The sequence below is a fragment of the Nannobrachium achirus genome (genome assembly GCF_963921795.1).
Source record: "Nannobrachium achirus genome assembly, chromosome: 20".
NCBI lineage: Eukaryota > Metazoa > Chordata > Actinopteri > Myctophiformes > Myctophidae > Nannobrachium > Nannobrachium achirus.
Window position 1 is genome coordinate 12,910,404 of NC_137827.1, and position 18,151 is coordinate 12,928,554.

General features: G+C 45.7%; 1 protein-coding gene across 1 annotated transcript in view; it reads left to right on the top strand.

Moving 5' to 3' along the window:
- The window catches only part of arhgef10 (Rho guanine nucleotide exchange factor (GEF) 10), a gene marked incomplete at its 3' end in the record, with an annotated part of 237,513 nt that extends 221,419 nt beyond the window's left edge, over positions 1 to 16,094 (top strand). The window contains exons 28-30 of the mRNA XM_080750837.1: positions 721 to 895; positions 13,987 to 14,109; positions 15,547 to 16,094. Of these exons, the coding sequence (XP_080606963.1) occupies positions 721 to 895; positions 13,987 to 14,109; positions 15,547 to 16,094 (846 nt within the window). The remainder of the gene's footprint in view (positions 1 to 720; positions 896 to 13,986; positions 14,110 to 15,546) is intronic.
- Positions 16,095 to 18,151: the final 2,057 nt, after the last annotated feature.

The window sequence follows — 18,151 nt, forward strand, 5'->3', positions numbered from 1 at the left end:
TATTTGGAATCTGGGGGTCCCTGCTTCATCTCTCTCTCTCAGCTAAGGGGTCCTTGACCTGAAAACGTTGAAGACCCCTGCTGTAAATAGAAACACTAGTTTCCCGGTAACTTGTGTCTGGACAACGAAACCAGATAGGTCTCATTGCGTCGTGTGCTATTCAAATCATCCCTGAATAAACATCTTCCTTGTTGCCACTGGCCAACAACACGCTGACATCTTGGAACAGGGCTAACTGTTGTGTTAGTGTCACTCACTGTGTTTTTGTGGGCAAAGCACAAAACAGGTCCCCAGATAAAACTGCCATTGAATGGAATGGAATATTCGAATATCAAAGTCACTATTCGACGTTGTTCACCGAAGTCGAATATTCATCCAAGATGAATGGAGTTTTCACTATGGTGAAAGAAATGAAAATGCCCTCTTTCCATGCCATACCTGAAGGCAGCATTCAAGAGAATTGCCTTGCCCTAACTCTCCTGAACTTGAATGCAGCAACTTATGTTGAAAGAATTGCCCTCTCTGTGTCGAAATCCATGCCGCTACGCCACATCTCCAGTATTGATACTGTTCGGTGTGGTATCAAGCACCGAAAATAGCCGACCTCCAAGCTATTGGAGGCCTGCTATTTTCTATATTTTCACCAAAAGGCCATTTTAGAAATTCCAGCCCCCCTGCCTCTCTAACATTCTCACGTCCCTGGTGATGGTCTTCCCACAGAGACAGCTAGAGGCACACCAGGAGGAGGGCATGGTGGTGTCTCTGATGGTGGTGGCGGGCGTGGGCATCTGGATCGCCTTCAGCTCGGGCTCCACGCTGCGTCTCTTCCACACGGAGACCCTGGAGCACCTGCAGGACATCAACATCGCCACGCCCGTCCACAACATCCTGGGAGGTAAGACTTTCGTGTGTGTTTTGCCATTATTCTGTTTTTGTCTCTTAAACGGCCTTTACTATTTTGATCTCTTTTGGTCATTCTGATGTGCGTACATTGAGGAACGTTATTCAAACATTTGGCGTTTGTTTTTGCTTACTATTTATTGGACAGCCCCACCCAGAATATTAAATGTTATCTTATTTAAATACTAACCCTTTTTAGTCGTTTTATTAGACCAGATCTCCTAGCCTTAATTTGGCATGCTGTTATTCTACTTAACAGATCTGGTGGGTGTGTCTAAGTAACCATCATCAGCTGTTTCACATTGGTCATTTGTGTGTTCCCTCTTTTCCGGTTGTACTTAACTGGCCTGCCTACTGTGCTCTTGTTAGACCTGATGAAGACCCTCGAAGGGGGTCGAAACGTTGTCCATTTTACTTTAATTAATAAAGAATCACTCCTGGGAGCAACAACTCAGGGGGGGCCTCCTCCTCCTCTTCTTATGTACGTATTTTTGTCCAGCACCTGAAACTCTTTTGGGGTGTGCGTGCCTTCTCTTGAACTCCGGTAAGACTTTTAACTCATTGTCTGCACCCTCCCGAGTTTCCCGAGTTATTTCCGTTATCTGACGCTGCCACGCCTGAGTTTCCTGAGTTTTGGGCCGTTTTTGAAAATGATTTTTTTGGACCTCCTTCTATCTACGAGGCATGATCGCGAAGGCGAAATTGCATGTTTGACCCCCATACCAACCCCATCTTTCAAACATGGCAGCCATTTGTTTACCCTAACCCATTTGAAGAAAACATAATGGCTGCTATCTCATGAATGCCTGAACGGATTTCCAAGCGGATTCTTTTGTTTGAAAGCTGTGAACAGCGTGCACACGTGGTGCATGATCTATGCATGGGCGTGCATGATCGGTGCACTATGAATTACATGGAAGTCTGTGGAGACTTATGGCAGCCTGGCACTTTGGCAGCATTTTTTAAATGGCAAGGAATGTGTGAAGAGTAAGACGCGCTATTCCTCCTGGTTCTGCACCTTCCTGAACAGGCTGCCGACCTGTAGGAGTCGCTAGTGCGACATGCGTCTTTTCCAGTTTGTTGGAGTGTTCGCCCAAGCCTGTGCACCACGGAGTATTCAAAGCCCTAGTCTCCGCAATGGAGGGCAGGGACTTTTAGTTTCTGAATAGGGTTAGGATCCCCTGATTCCACTGAAAATGAATTGCTATAGAACTTTAAAAGTTGGTTTGGATTGGAACTGGAACCAAAAAATGGCCGCGGGTTCCGTGAAAGCACTAAGCCTAAGGTCCCAAGAATCTAGAACAGAACAAGTTCTCTCTGCATTTGGTTGCATTTATACACTCTCAGAGTTAAGATGGTCCTTGAAATAAAAAAAAAGTATCAAATCGTATCAAACTGGTATCAAATTTTGTATAGCAGACGTGAAGTCCACATAACCATATCTGACAGTGTGATGAAACCCGATCTGGAAACGGTTCGTCAATGTTGGATCCCAACCCTACTTCTGAATCAATGAAGGTGATCTGGTCTGACCATCTGTAAACCAACCACGGTGTTCGCTACGTGTCCCTTCAGTGTCACTCGGAAATGTGATCCGCACGGCCGACAGGCTGAACCCTCGGGAGGACCGGGCGGTTAGACAGGGAACAGAGTCCTACTGTAGTTGTTGTGGCTCTTTATCCAAGGCCTCAGACACACATCAACCATGATTGGAGAAAGGCCGCACTCTATCCTGATTGGAGGAAAACTTGTCACCCAATAGTTTTTGAAACTGCTTTGTTCTCCTCACAGGAGATAAGGCTGAAGTCCAAATATGGACCAAACACTGTACTCTCAGAACATAAGACCCATTTTGTTATTATTTGAATTAAATGAAATCACTTACCCTACCTTTAAAGCAAGCTTAAAGCAGCTTGCTTCTTCAAAACCATGTGACTTCCATAGGGAATGAATTGGACGCTGCTTTACCCCCACCTCCCCCCAGGGCAAGCATAAAGCACATGCTTTAACTCATCTGGTGCCGATCCCGAACTAGTTCGGCTTTATTTCAATCCAATACAATCTTTTTTTTATTAATTCACTTACCCCGAGCTGCTTGTAGAGTCGTGGGTGGTCCTGGCTCGCTAGCCGCTAGCCAGCTAGCCGTTCTACTCTGTCCGACGATATATTCCATTAAAAATGGTTTAAAATACATTTTTGAGCTCCCCAATGTTCACCCGATGTTCGGCGCCGCTTCCGATGAGTACACGAGTGTGCCGATCCCGAAGTAGTTCGGCTTTATTTAATTAAATGAATAAAATGATAAGAGGCCTTCTGAAGCCTGGCCTGATTTTTCTAGCTACTAGCCGAAAGCTAGCAACCTCCCGGCCGGCCGTAATTTGCGAACGCAATCGCCAATCTCCGCCTAATCCAATGAAAGACCTCATCTTTAAAGGCTTATATCTCTTTTTTGTGTTTTAGGGAAGCGGCGCGAGGTTTATTTACGGCGAAATCGCCCAAAAATGATCTTTTAGATGACAAAATGGGAATAGCCATTCTGTTAGCATCTTCATCCGGGACATTTCCATGCCGTGCATGAACGTGAGCACGTGAGGTCCTGGAAGCTGAAGTCCTGGAAGCTAAAGCGCTCGCCTATGAGAGATGCGCTGGCATTCTTTGGCCCCTAGAGGGCGCTGGCACTCAAAGAGTTAAATGTGTGTCTGAGGCCCAAGTAGAAGCCCCAGCAGCACTCTGAAGCCATGACCTCGTGTCTAACGCAGTGCCTGTCTATTATTATAGGTGACATCAAGGTGCTCTCATCCAGCGGGTGTTTGTTATGGCAGGTTGTCATGTGTGTCACCCTCTTTCAAACAACTCAAATTACTGACGCTGGAACGTGTCATTTTGTGTCTTTGTGTCTATCGGGTTGCCATGGGACAGAGAAGGACTGTAGAGAGGCAGGGAATGATGGATGAAATGTTGAATTGTTCTTGTTTTGTTGTTGGTATAAGAGAAAGGGAACGGGGGGCAAGGGTTAGAGAGATCAATAAAATACAAACAAACTCACTCTTTCTTAATGGTGATGGAGGTTCAATGCTGATAAGAGACATTGATTGGAACAGATGCAGTATCACTTGATATGATTACTCGAGAGACAGGTCAAATCAGCCAGAGGTGAAACGGCAACAAAAAAAGTGTTTGTCCAAGTCTTGAAAGGAAATAATGTGTTGATTATTATTATCAGTACGCAGCCGTCTGCATTCGCTGTCTTCTGCACAGTGACGTCTTAAGCCTCAAACTGTGTGTGTGTGTGTGTGTGTGTGTGTGTGTGTGTGTGTGCGCGCGCGCACGTGTGTGTGGTGTGTGTAATTCAACACTACGAGTCATACTCTCACAACACTTTGAAGTGTATTGATTAGTATTGTCTGTGGACTCATTCCATTAACGTGAGACATGGATTTGGCTTGTTGTGACTAAATGACAGCGTGGACATCTGCAGTCAGCAGGGATGGAATTGGAACATGTTATCTGCTGTTACATCAACTTCAGACTCTCTGCTCTGGGCTTAATAGAAAGACACAGAGCCTGACAGACGGACACAGAGTCCCATGGGATGATGGGAGCTTTTCTTTTTTTAGGGGTCAGATTGTAACTTGTTTGAATGACTCTACAGCATGCATGGGCAACTGGCGGCCCGGGGGCCACATGCGGCCCCCAACTTTGATACAATTCCAACCATGCAAACATGACTCACTTAAATGACTTCAGTCTATATTAGTCTTTTTTATATCCAATGTATTTGTATTTACAGTAAGCTCATACAGTTAACACAAGAACATATATGCATTTGAAAATGTTACTTTTCATGGTTCCAATTCAAAAGTTTCAAACATAGCAGATTTACAAGCTCAAAATGTGTCGCAATGTAACATGTTTTGAGCTTGTAGATCGGCTATATTTGACTGTATATGCATTGTGGCACTTTTTGCTACTACTATGGATTTTGTCCAAAACTTTTATCTCTGGAATGATCGAGATGTATCAGGCAGATTTCTTCAGATTCAAATCCGATTGGCTATGATTGACTTCTAAAATGTGCAAGCCCTGGGGTAGCAAACCCTGCCTGGCGGTTTAACCACTGCTGTCATCATGCAGACGGATGTGTTCATGTGTGCTTTGGTTTGGAATTAATGGTGGTCTGTTACTTCATCATGAAATGTTAAATAGTCTGTGACGGTCACACTCACAGCGCAGAGGCTTAGCTGTGGGTTATGGTTATCTCTGTTGTATCAGACTTGACTGATCCCTTGAAATGTGGTACACTGCAAAATCCAGAGTGTAAAAAAACGAAGTCCAATTTTAATTTAGTTTGGAAGCCTATTAGCTTAATGTGTGTCAGTGTGTGTGTGACGTGTGTACGGTCAGCAATGACTTGCCTGGAGTCATTCTGCGTCATCAGCAGGGATGTCCTTATGCTGATGTATGAAGTGTGTGTATTTGCTTGCAGTGTGTTGTTTGTCTAGGGTGTAACTGACAAAGACTGTGAGCTGGAGTTGTGTAATGCCAGGCGGGGGAAAAAGTGTGTGTGTGTGTGTGTGTGTGTGTGTGTGTGTGTGTGTGTGTGTGTGTGTGTGTGTGTGTGTGTGTGTGTGTGTGTGTGTGTGTGTGTGTGTGTGTGTGTGTGTGTGTGTGTGTGTGTGTGTGTGTGTGTGTGAGAGATATAGATATATTCTCTTTCTTTCTTTTCATTCAAATCACTCACACGAGTGATGTTAGGACAGAAAAGAACACATGAATTAATCAGATGAACATATCTTATGTAACATGATCTTATGGGGGTGGTTTCAACTTCAGCTGGCATTGCTGTGAAGCTATTCTCTATTATAGTACTATTATTATAGCACTGGCTCATCACATCAGCAAGTAGAAGATGACCTTATGTGTGTGAATGGCTCTTTGTTCAGAGATATCAGATGATGTGTTGGCCTTGCTTGCTTACCGGTGTTGAGTTTTCATTTGCTATAGTATATAGCAGTGGTTCTCAACCTGTGGGTCCGGACCCCCAGGGGGGTCCCCAAATTATTTTGGAGGGTCCCCAGATGGTTAACTTAATGTGCAACATTGTTTTCTCACTCAACAATAAACAAACCACCATAAGGTTTATGTGTATGGAGGGTATCTGGACATTTCTAAAGTGACAAATTAAGGACTTTTTAATACCTCCAAAATGACAAATTAAACGTTGTCCAAATTGTCAAATATGAGAGGCAGAAATTGTGAAAATACCCGATCTACATGCTCACAACGCCTCGCGTTGCTCTTAGTGCTCGTCAGGGTGGGGGGGTCGCCAGTTAAAATAATGATTATTTTGGGGGTCACGGCCTGAAAAGGTTGAGGACCACTGGTATATAGGCAGGATTGGAGCAAAGACCCATCTCAGAAATGGCCTTATGATTGCTAGCTAAACAGGAGAAGTAGTGAACGTGTTTAGTTTGTACATTCTCTTGACCTCGGTGGAAAGTCCCCTTCTAAAAGCCAGTGTTTAGAGTCAGCAGTGGGAGGTCTCAGCCAGATGTGAATGATAAAAGTGCTCCGCTGCCCGTATTAACTAATACGATCCATGCAACCACAGGGGAAGTTGGTTCTGGGTAGAGACCGCCACACATGAAAGTCCTCACCACTAAGAGCTCACTTCCTCTGATAACGAGTAACGGGGCAACAACAGTACGAGCATCGGCAGGCTGTTTGTGGCAAAGGAAGTCCTCAGCTACAAGCTTTCCTTGGCAAAACAGCAGGGGTGTCGCACCAAATTCTGGGTACTTTAACTATTGAAACATATCAGATATACAAGCTCACAGCGCGCTGAGAGCTTGTAGATGGGCAATTTTTTCAAAATCGTGAAAATTTGTGCAAGTCTTTGAATGTTTCAAATCCAAAAGCTTTTTGAAAAACCTATGTTTCTATGTCAGTGGTGCTCAAACCTTTTCATGTGAAGGACCCCCAAAATCATATGCATTTGGCCACGGATCCCCATCTCAAAATATTTAGTTCCAGGGACCCCTAAAGCAAAATTTTAGCAAATGAGATTTGCACACATTTTCACGACTTTTCAAAAGTCACGACTTTGTCGCACTCGTTGCCGCGCTGTGAGCTTGTATATCTGCTATTTTTCAATAGCTAAAGTATAAAATAATTAAGGCCCCTCCACCTTGGGCCCTAGTAACTCAGTCCCCCCCCTTGTGACGCCCCTGTATGGGGCAACAACAGTACGAGCATCGGCAGGCTGTCTGTGGCAAAGGAAATCCACAACTACAAGCTTTCCTAGGCAAAAACCAGTCCCCAACATTCACCCTGTCATCAACCTTGCCTATGTTGGCTCAATCGACCACAGGGTGGACTGGTAGTGATTTGTTTGGAGCATCAAGCTGCGTTTTCTCTTCATAGGGGATATCTTTTATCGCTGTGGTGTGCATTCCGTCTTTTGCCACAGTGCAGAGCTTCAACAGGCCGGCAGCTGCAGCTGAGAATGTGCTGTCAGAGGCAAAAGCTGTGACGTGAAGGGAATTACCAATTAAAATGTCTGGGGCCCACGAGAGACCGACCTGCAATCCATACGTCGTCTGGAAAAGAGTGACAGAATGTTGTCTACTCCCATCAATGCTTGTTTACTTAGGCGAAAATGAGTCCAGGGCTAGGTTCATATGGGAGGCAAATGTGATCTTTGGAACGACTGTCCACACTGTTTGCAAGTTAATCAGATAAGATTAGTGAATTCAGACATCTACAAGCCGATCTGCTATTTAGTATAAATCGGCGGTCAGTGTTGGTGTCCCAGATACAGACACATCTTTAGAAATCCGAAGTGAATCGCATTTCAAACAACCTAGGAATGTGTTTCGAATCTGATCCGCACAAATCAGTTTCCATGTGGTTATTTGCTGTTCAGATTTAAAAACAAACAAACAAAAGAAGGCCTGAAAATGGGATTAGTGCTGCTGACGCTATAGGCTAGCCAAAGTAATTTGTTGTCTCAACGAGCTACAAGCATGGGAGACACAACAGCGCTATTTGATCCGTCAGGGTGCGGACATTGGGTCTTTCTTTTGGAGAAGTCCACATTGTTCTGCAGGCGTATTGTAAAGCAATACATAACCTAATGTCTCCGCACACACAGCACACGTTGAGACAGGGGGGTGAGGTTGATGTAGTAAATGATATCGGCACAGAGGAAGGGACCGGGCAGGGCGTTCACCGTCTCTTGAATACCAGTATGAATGGTGGAGCTGATCTCCTTCGTGTTGGAGCATGTTGTTGGATCATTTTGAAATTCCCCTTCTTCATCACACAGAGGAGTACCTCACCCGGACGGACACGTGCGCAACGCATCTCCTGGTGGATACAGCCTGATTTGCACGCCATTGCACAATTTGTGTGTGCCGCTTGCCAAAAACAACAATCTATTTACAACTCATTGTGTGGCTGTAATGGGTTGGAAATAGAATGTACATTGTACACTAGAACGGTGGTTCCCAAACTTTTTAGCTTGTGACCCAAAAGAGAGATTATAGACGTTTGCCCGTTCGCGCCGCTTTGAGAGCTTGTAGATCGGCTATTTTCATTGCTTATTAAACATTGGTTTCTCAATGTATGAAATTTCTTTGATTTTTGTTTGATTTCTTCATGAAATTACTGAAAAAAAATCATTGAATTGAAAATGTTTTGAAATGATAGTTTAAAAACAAATAGGGATCCATTTGGTTCCTGACTATCATACATTTCGCTGGGGACCCCCTGGAACCCCCATCACGGACCCCTGGAAACCAATGGTGTAGATATGATGACAACGCTACTCTCTCCTGTTTGGTGCTACTGTACTGACGTTCCACAGAGGATGGGGGGTGGTGTGGGGTGGGGGGGGGGGGGTTCCCACTTCCCAGTCTACGCTGTCAGCCTTTGTCTGCTCTGCGGTGACCTGAATAAGCAGCCATGTGTGATCTGATGTGGACAAACACGCGGGGAGGGGGAAGTAAACAGCCCCTCCAGTATAACTCCAAATGTCATACTCGGTGTCCCCGGAATCCACCCCTGCATTAGAGTGGACCAGACTAAGTGCGGTCCCATAATCGCTCAAACTCTATAGCAGTGGTTCTCAACCTTTTCAGCCGCAACCCGCAAAATAATCATATTTTAACAACGCCTCGCGTTGCGAGGCATTGTGAGCATGTAGATCGTCTATTTTCACAATTTCTGCCTAATTTTAGAGGCATTAAAACAATTTTGCACATTAAGTCAATCATCTGGGGACCCCCCAAAATTAATTGGGGACCCCCCTGAGAACCACTGCTCTATAGCATCCCTGATGTTCCGGGATATATCGTAACATCGAACATTCTGAGGAAATAGCGGATGGATCGCTCGCCGATGTTTTGTGAGCAAGTAGAATCGTTAATTATTGTACAGGGGGAAAAATGGACTATGATAGACCCGCTCGGGACCCCGATCAAGAATCAAGAGGGTTTGTCACTCACGCATACCTACAAGTACAAGCAGTGGAAAGACTATACAGTATACTAGGGATGTAATGGTACCACAAACTCACGATACAATAATATGACATGCAAGTAGGTTGTAACATACTGTAGTATCACGGGTTACTGACTCAAGTTAGAATATGGAATTAATAGGCAACGATATTTACAGGGTTTTAGTGGTCAACAAGTTATACACAATCCTAGATCCACCCCTTCACGGTAGAGCAGACCAGTCCAGCTGTGATTGTCCCGATCTAATCTGTAGCTAGAGATTATAATAATGTAGGTTTACAGAGACAGAGCTAGGGTTGACAGAGGAAGAGGAATTAAAACACACAGGGACCCATAACTGCTCACATTGTGCTGACATGAGTTCTGTGCGTGCGCGCGTGCGTGCGTGCAAAACGGCTGAGATGGTGGTTGTCAGGACTTAAGTGCAGATCAAAGCAGGCCCTCTGGTCTGGGACGAGGGCCAGAGCCGGCCCCGTGTGTCGACGTCCTCCCCGGGTTTATTTTAGTTCACCCTCTGGGTGGGGAAACTCCAAATATTATGAAAGCAGGAAGTTGAGCAAGGCCCCCGACCGGCGCTCCAACCCGGGGCCTTCATTGCACACACATGTGCAGGCACGTGCACACATACTGTAGACATCAAAGGGGGCTTGAGCCCCTGCCCTTTTATCCGTCTGTAAAAAGGTTCCCTCTCTCCAGACCATGAATGCAGTTTTTACTGTGGTGAAAGAAACGCTAATACCCTCTTTCCATGCCATACCTGAAGGTGGCGTTCAAGAGAATTGCCTTGTCCAAACTCCTGAACTTGAACGCAGCATCTTATGTTGAAAGAATTGTCCTCTCTGTGTAGAAATCCATGCTGTGCGCAAAATCTCCAGTATTGACTTGATTATGCTTAGTTCAGTGTGGTATCATGCACCGGAAATAGCCAACCTCCAAGCTCACAACGTGTCGCGCTGCGACGCGTTGTGAGCTTGGTGGTTGGCTATTTCCGATATTTCCACCAAAAGGCCCTTTTAGAAATATCAGCCCCTGCCCCTCTAACATTCTCTGCACGTCCCTGCACACTGATCTGGAGTCTACTGTGTGTGTGTGTGTGTGTGTGTGTGTGTGTGTGTGTGTGTGTGTGTGTGTGTGTGTGTGTGTGTGTGTGTGTGTGTGTGTGTGTGCGTGTGCGCGTGTGCGTGTGTGCAGCTCTAGGAGATTACATTGAGGAAGTGCCTCTGTGCAGTGAATGTGATTCATGGGCGTCTTGCCTTCTGCTGGGTGAATCGTTGCAAACTTGTGGTGGTGATCATCATCATCAAATGGCTCCTCCCTCACACAGATGTCTGAGTGCTGTGTGTTGTCATGGCGACGCTAATGCCAGAGGAGGGCCCTGCAAACGTGTTCCAAGTTCCACACATGATGAGTCACTAAACACGCTTGGATTTATTTGCCATCACCGATTTTGGAAGGTGCCGCTGTAATAGTTAAACGATCGCTGCGTTTACATCAGTGGTTCTAAAAGTGGGTGGGGGATGGGGGGGTCCTTTAGGGAGTTCCAGGGGGTCCCCAGAAAAATGTGTTAACATAACATCAAAACCAGTTTAACAACTGTAACCACATATACATCAGCTATTTGAAAATAGCTTATCTACCAAGTTCAGAACGAATGACGTGTTGTGAGCTTGTAGATTGGCTATTTGCAATCTTGGGTGGGTGAGATTTATGTTGTTATGTTTTAATGACATAAATCTTCTAAGTAGGTCCCTGTCACACCATATTTTCAGATGGTGGTCCGTGGCAAAATACATATTAATTAGGGACGTGGAAAAGGCTTCAGAACCACTGATTTACAGGACAAAGTGGCACCTCCGACAATATACAATTGAGGCATTTAGCAGACACAGACAGACAGACAGACGCTCTTATCCAGAGCCACGTCGTCCAAAGTGCAACCAGGAGAGAGAAGAGAACAGCGTTGTGAAGAATAGAGGCAGCGCCGCTTGCTCTAATCACGGCATTACGCTTCACTCCTCCTCGCTCCTCTCACAAACACTTTTGTGTTTGTTTGTGTGAGTCAGAGCGAGCGCGGCGCTGCAACGGTGCTTCTCTATGGGGTGAATGACACGTTCTGAAAAGGACCGCCATTATGGTCAGGGCTCCCTGTTTAAGTTACCCTGGAGACAAGTAGCCGTTAAACGGTTCCCCTCCCACGGCGGTGTGCCGCTGGACTCCAGCCGTTTACACTCTGCAGCAGCAGTTCTAATCTAGCACAGATGAAGGCACTTGATCACACAATGTACCCGAGCGAGGGGGCGTCACAAGGGGTAGGAAAGTGGGACTGAGTTACCAGGGCCCAAGGTGGAGGGGCCCTAGTAACTTTAGCTATTGAAAAATAGCAGATATACAAGCTCACAGCGCGGCACCGAGTGCCGCGCTGCGAGCTTGTAGATCTGCTATTTTTGAAAAGTCGTGAAAATGTGCGCAAATCTTTGAATATATGTATTTTTTAAGTGAACATTTGTAACTCAAATTTTGCTTCTGGGGGGTCCCTGGAACTAAATATTTTGAGATGGGGGGGGTCCTTCACATGAAAAAGTTTGAGCATCACTGACATGGAAACATAGGTTTCTTGGCACACATTTTCATGATTTTTCAAAAATAGCAGATCTACAAGCTCGCAGCGCGGCACTCGGTGCCGCGCTGTGAGCTTGTATATCTGCTATTTTTCAATAGTTAACATTCATGGGGGGCCCACAGTGAATCCTTGTACCCAGGGCCCAGAATTTGGTGTGACGCCCCTGCAGGCGAGGAGGAGGTCCCGACTGTCCCGTTGCTGACCGTTGGAGAGCCGTTTAGCTGCGGGAGTTTCATGTAGAACATGAAACGTTTTAACAGGCCGCGCTTTTTTATCTTGCTCTTTAGGACTTTAAATGTCTCGCTCCTTTTTTATTATCTCGAGGTGAAATTCAGTTCAGCCTTAGTGTAGTGTGCAGGTACAATGAGAAAAGTGTATTATCGGCTTGCACACAGATTCCTAAACGTAAGGTTTTCAAAGGTTTTTTTGTTTGGAGGGGGGGGGGAGGGATTGGAAGGGAACTGCCCAATACGTCCTACTGTACATCTCATTAGTCCTAATTTGGTTACCAACCGGGTCGCTAAATCTACCGACCTAAAACTACAGGCAGGTCGGTAGATTTAGCGACCGGGTCGGTCGATTTAGCGGCGCGGTCGGTGATTTAGCGACCCGGTCGCTCGATTTAGAGACCCGGTCGCTCGATTTAGCGACCCGGTCGCTGAAAACTACCAACCACGTTGCGACCCGGTTGTAGGTCGCTAAATGATCTCGCTCTTACTGTTTTAGGGTTAGGTTTAGGCATAGTTTTACTGAGGTAAGGGTTAGGTTTAGGCATAGTTTTACTGAAGTAAGGGATAGGTTTAGGCATAGTTTTACTGAGGTTTGGGTTAGGTTTAGGCATAGTTTTACTGAGGTTTGGGTAAGGTTGAGGCATAGTTTTACTGCGGTTTGGGTTAGGTTTAGGCATAGTTTTACTGAGGTTTGGGTTTAGGTTTAGGCATAGTATTTTCACCAGGTTAACATCCACCAGATTCGGATGTCGGACCAATGCCATGGCACCTGGACATCCTTAATTTCTTGTTCTATTTTCTGGGTTGTTCTGCCATTATTATAAAGTTGCTCATTGTGGTGTCAGAAGAAAACAAATCCCACGTTGTAACAATCCTATGTTGACCTAATCGTAAAACAATGCTATAATGTAAAATGCCATGCTCACGGATCGCCACCACTGATTTCAGTCATTTGGATTCCTTAGAAGTCAGCATGTCTTCTATTTACTGTGTTTTTATGTATTTATAATTATATTGTCACTGTCGCGCCGAAACCTCATATCTCCAAGTTTCAAATGTGTATGTTTTATCGTAAAGTAAAGCCCCGCTTCATCATACAAGAGTATCGCTCAAAACCCGTGAAAATGGCAGATCTACAAGCACACAGGCGTTGTGTGCTTGTAGATCGGCCATTTTCACTCGTTTTAAATCATCTTTAAAATGATAAATACAAAACGGAACGGTTTTGGACATAAAAGGTTTCCCACCCGACAGCAATGGTAGATTAGAGCAGTGGTTCTCAACCTTTTCAGGCCGCAACCCCCAAAATAATCGTATTTAAACTGGGAACCCCCCACCCTGATGAGCCCCAAGAGTTGAGGAATAATATTTTGTATAACACGGTTCTATTGTGAAAATAGCAGATCTACATGCTCTGTGAGCAAGTAGATCGGCTAGTTTCACAATTTCTGCCTCTAATATTTGACAATTTGACCAATGTTTAATTTGTCATTTTAGAGGTATAAGGCCTTAAATTGTCACTTTAGAAACGTACAGATACCTGCTATACACTTAAACATTATGTTGGTTTCTTTACTGTTGAGAGAGAAAACAATGTTGCACATTAAGTTGATCATCTGGGGACCCCCCAAAATTATTTGGGGACCTGACCCACAAGATGAGAACCACTGTATTAGACCATTTCCCAACAGCATGTGTCCGTGTGTGTCCACAGGGAACCAGAGGGTGTCAGTGAGCAGTCTGCTGGTGTGTCACGGCCTGCTGCTGGTGGGGACCAACCTGGGAGTGACGGTGGCCCTGTCTGTCCCCAGACTGCAGGGCATCCCCAAGGTCACAGGTGAGACCGGAACACACGCTCAGGGGCGTCGCAAGGGGGGGGGGAGTGGGACTGAGTTACTAGGGCCCAAGGTGGCTATTAAAAACTAGCAGATCTACAAGCTCGGTGCCGTGCTGCGAGCTTGTAGATCTGCTATTTTTTTGAAAAGTCGTGAAAATGTGTGCAAATCTTTGAATATGTGTATTTTTTAAGCGGACATTTGGAACTCAAATTTTGCTTCTAGGGGGTCCCTGGAACGAAATATTTTGAGATGGGGTCCGTGGCCAAATACATATCATTTTGGGGGTCCTTCACATGAAAAAGTTTGAGTACCACTGACATAGAAACATAGGTTTTGCACAAATTATCACAATGTTTCAAAAATAGCAGCTCTACAAGCTCGCAGCTTTGATCCTTGTACCCAGGGCCCGGAATTTGGTGCGACACCCCTGCACACGCTCACTTGTGTGTCGTTAGTGTCGTGCCAACTTGCGCCTTGTATCAGGTCGCACTTGTTGGTTGGTGGTGACGTCACCGAGATGCGCACATACAGTACAGTACATAGATACCCACAGACAGCTATCATCAGAGCGCGCAAGTAGGGCGATCCACCCTACAAGTGTGACCTGATACAAGTTGGCAGTGGAGTCTATTTTGGCTTTTCTTATTACCGGTATTATATTATTGCATTGTCATATTATTGTCTCCACCAGGCCGAAAGGCATGGCAGAGACTATGATTTCGCTCCTGTCCGTCCGTCCATCCGCGTGCGTGAGTGTGTGTCTGTGCATGCACACTCACTGGGTGCCAGAGCAGAAACACTGACCCCAATTTTTCACATCGGCCTGTTAGAGCGCCACCACGAGACGGGTTTGTGCAAAACACATTTTTGGACAGATTTTGTCCAAAAATCACGCAAATCGGTACATCATATCTCTATAGCCATTAAACTAAACGAGTCTTTAAGATTTTTCATATTTCATCCTGATTGTCTAAGATTGGCTTCCAAAGTTTGCAAGAGTGCTCCCTTTTGAATAAAATGTCTCAAATCATGAACACAGAGTGCGATTTCCATAAAATATTGCAGGAAGAAATGCCTAGAGGCTTGCGCTTTCCGTAAAACTTTGCACACACATTAACACTATGTCAAGAAACAAATGCCACCCTTTTCACATTGGCCTGTCATAGCGCCACCAGCAGGTCGACTTTTGCAAAACAAATTTTTGGAACAAAGTCACGCATGCAGCGTCCAATTGCCGTGAAAGGCTGAAGAAGACATGGCACCATTTTCACATTGACCTATTATAGCGCCACCAGGAGGTCACAATAACCTTCCTAACTTGGCGGAGACCTGTGCTCGGATGAGCACTGCTTCAAGTTTGTTTTCATTTTGTTACCTGCATGTTCCAAATAAAGACGATAAAAAAAAATCAAGGTGTTTTTTATTACCGTCCGTAGGTCGGGGCATGGTGTCCTTCCACGCTCACAACGGACCCGTCCGGTTCCTCACCATGGCCGCCGCCGTTTGCAACCGACCCTCCTCCTCCTCCTCCTCCTCCTCCGCCCCTTCGACCAACCCCACCGCAGCGGAGACAGAGGACGGAGGAGGAGACTCCGCCACTGCCAGCACCACTGTTGCTCCCCCGCCTCGGGGCGTGTCGGTGTGGCTGGGCGAGGCGGGCTGCACCGCCATGGCCCTTCAGGACTCCCAGTCCGTGTCGTCCGACCACAGCGGCTCGCTGGCGCCCTCCCAGGGCTCCCTGGAGCACGGGCCGGAGGACGGCGCCCTGTACGACCTGCTCCACGACCCCGCACACCTCCACCAGCGGGGCCGAAGCAGCGGCCGCGCCGCCGCCGCCGGCAGCAAGCTGGACGTCAGCTCCCTGCTGGTGGTTTCCGGCGGGCTGGGCCACCGCCGGGTCAACCGCAAGACCAAGCCGTCGTCGCGCCACGAGGACACGGCCTCCACCATCATGGTGTGGCAGATCCCGCTGCTCAACATGTGACGCCGATCAGTGTTTCTCAAACTTTAGAGTTTCACGGTCTCCCCCGTAACTCTGACAGTATACAAACGGAACCAAATGAACCTGTTTGTATACTGTCAGAGTTACAGACTTGTGTGGGTCAGTTTAGACCCCCTCCTAAAGGAACCCACAGAGTCCCTGGAATCCACTTTGAGAACCACTGACGTTGATGATGTTGAGGAGGAGGGGTGTCTATCCTTTTCAGGACGGCTACGGGAGAGGCTTGGGCGGTATCTAGCTGTGGCGGGAAAAGTACTCATGTTTTTTTTTTACTTAACACTTAAGACTGCCATAGTATTGCCTTAACTAATGTAGATTAACTGTCTTTTTCATGATTTTCGGTGGCGGCGTGCACGTTGTGTGCGCAGGTGTTCCCGCCCACCACCGCCGCAAGTCTTTTCTTTCACGCGGAGAACAGAAAATACAACCGCGATTCTCTGTGTGTACGTTATGGTCCGTAGAAAACGGGCAGTTTTTTTGACCAAACGCGCGATATGGGAAAAGTAGCAGAGATACTGTATATCTACGTTTCTGCAGACAGGATGAATACATTTCAATGGGAGCCTTTTCACGCTCACTCCCGACCGCGGCAACGCGGGGGCTATCGGTTACCATGGTAACACGTCTCTGAACATGATAACGGAATCGTTATCATGTGTGTGGACGGCATCCCAAGTAAAAGTATCCACAGTTCAATTTAGTACAAGGTTTGGTATTCAAAGATGACAAGTACAAGTATTGTGCCAAAAGTAGAAAGTAGTCATTATGCAGCATGTCCCGCTTCACACGTTTTCAAATGTATAAAATGTGTAAAGATCTTTCGAAAATAGCAGATCTACAAGCTCACAACGTGTCGCATCAAGTATAACATAAAGTCCCGAGGCTTATTTCCATTGAGGTTAACAGTTAATACGTGAAAAATACATTACAATACAAAACACACGACGGTAACATGTACAGTGCATACATAAAAACAAGTGATCCCTTATCTACGGTTTATATATTTTCTGATCAACTTATTATTTGTCTGCTGCTTAAAAGACCTCAGATTGGATGTCAGTTTGACACTTGTTTGGAGGCAGTTCCACTGTGTGGCTCCTATATAAGTAAATGATCTCTTGCTCACTTTACTTTAAAAACTGAATTTATCACATTTGCTACACTGGCTCTGGTGTACTTTGTTTACTTGAGTAAAACATTTATCTAAACAATATGGGGACCTCACCATATATGACCTTATGTACCTGGCTTTGGTAACCCTGGGGTATGGTCCCAACCCAGTATAATAATAATAATAATATATAATACAACTTTATTTGTATTGCACCTTTCATGACATGAAATGCAGCTCAAAGTGCTTTACAGAGCAGTATGAGAAGTCACATGTAAAGGAGTGGCTGCGCTGTTCTCCATGTTCTCTCGCGGGCCCCACCAGTTTAGTTCTTCCAGAGGGCGGTTTCACGCCCTGTTGAACTCTCTCTTCAAAGTTCTCTCTTCTCTGTTCAAAGTTCTCTGAGCCTCTGGCTCACCCACTTGTAAAAGAGACTATGTCTCAATGTGTTTTTACTGGTCAAGTAAAGGTTAAATAAAAAATAAAAAGAGTCAACTTTCCCTCCCCTACTTGTCCGCTATTGGTCTCATGCCATTATTTCGCCTGGTTATTTACCACCAGCTTTGGGCTGCATTCACAAACAACCCAAGGCATCGCTGAATGGGTAGAAGCGGAAGTTCACAGGTTCGATCCCTGGCCCCTGGAAACATGTCGATGTGTCCCTGAGCAAGACACTTGACCCCTAACGGCGCTCTTCTGTGAGCAGCAATCAGCTGGGTGAAGCTGAAAAGTGAAATTCACCCACGGGGAGCAAATAGATCTAATTTATAGTCTAGCTAGTAGACTAGCTTCCCCATTGGATGCGTCCTACAACCTTCAGAGCTCCTTAAAGGAGTAGTTCACCCCCAAAATGACTTTTCTTCTATTGATTACTCACGCCATGGAGACTTGAGTTCAGTAATGTTTTTTTATTTGTTGCATCCTAAGA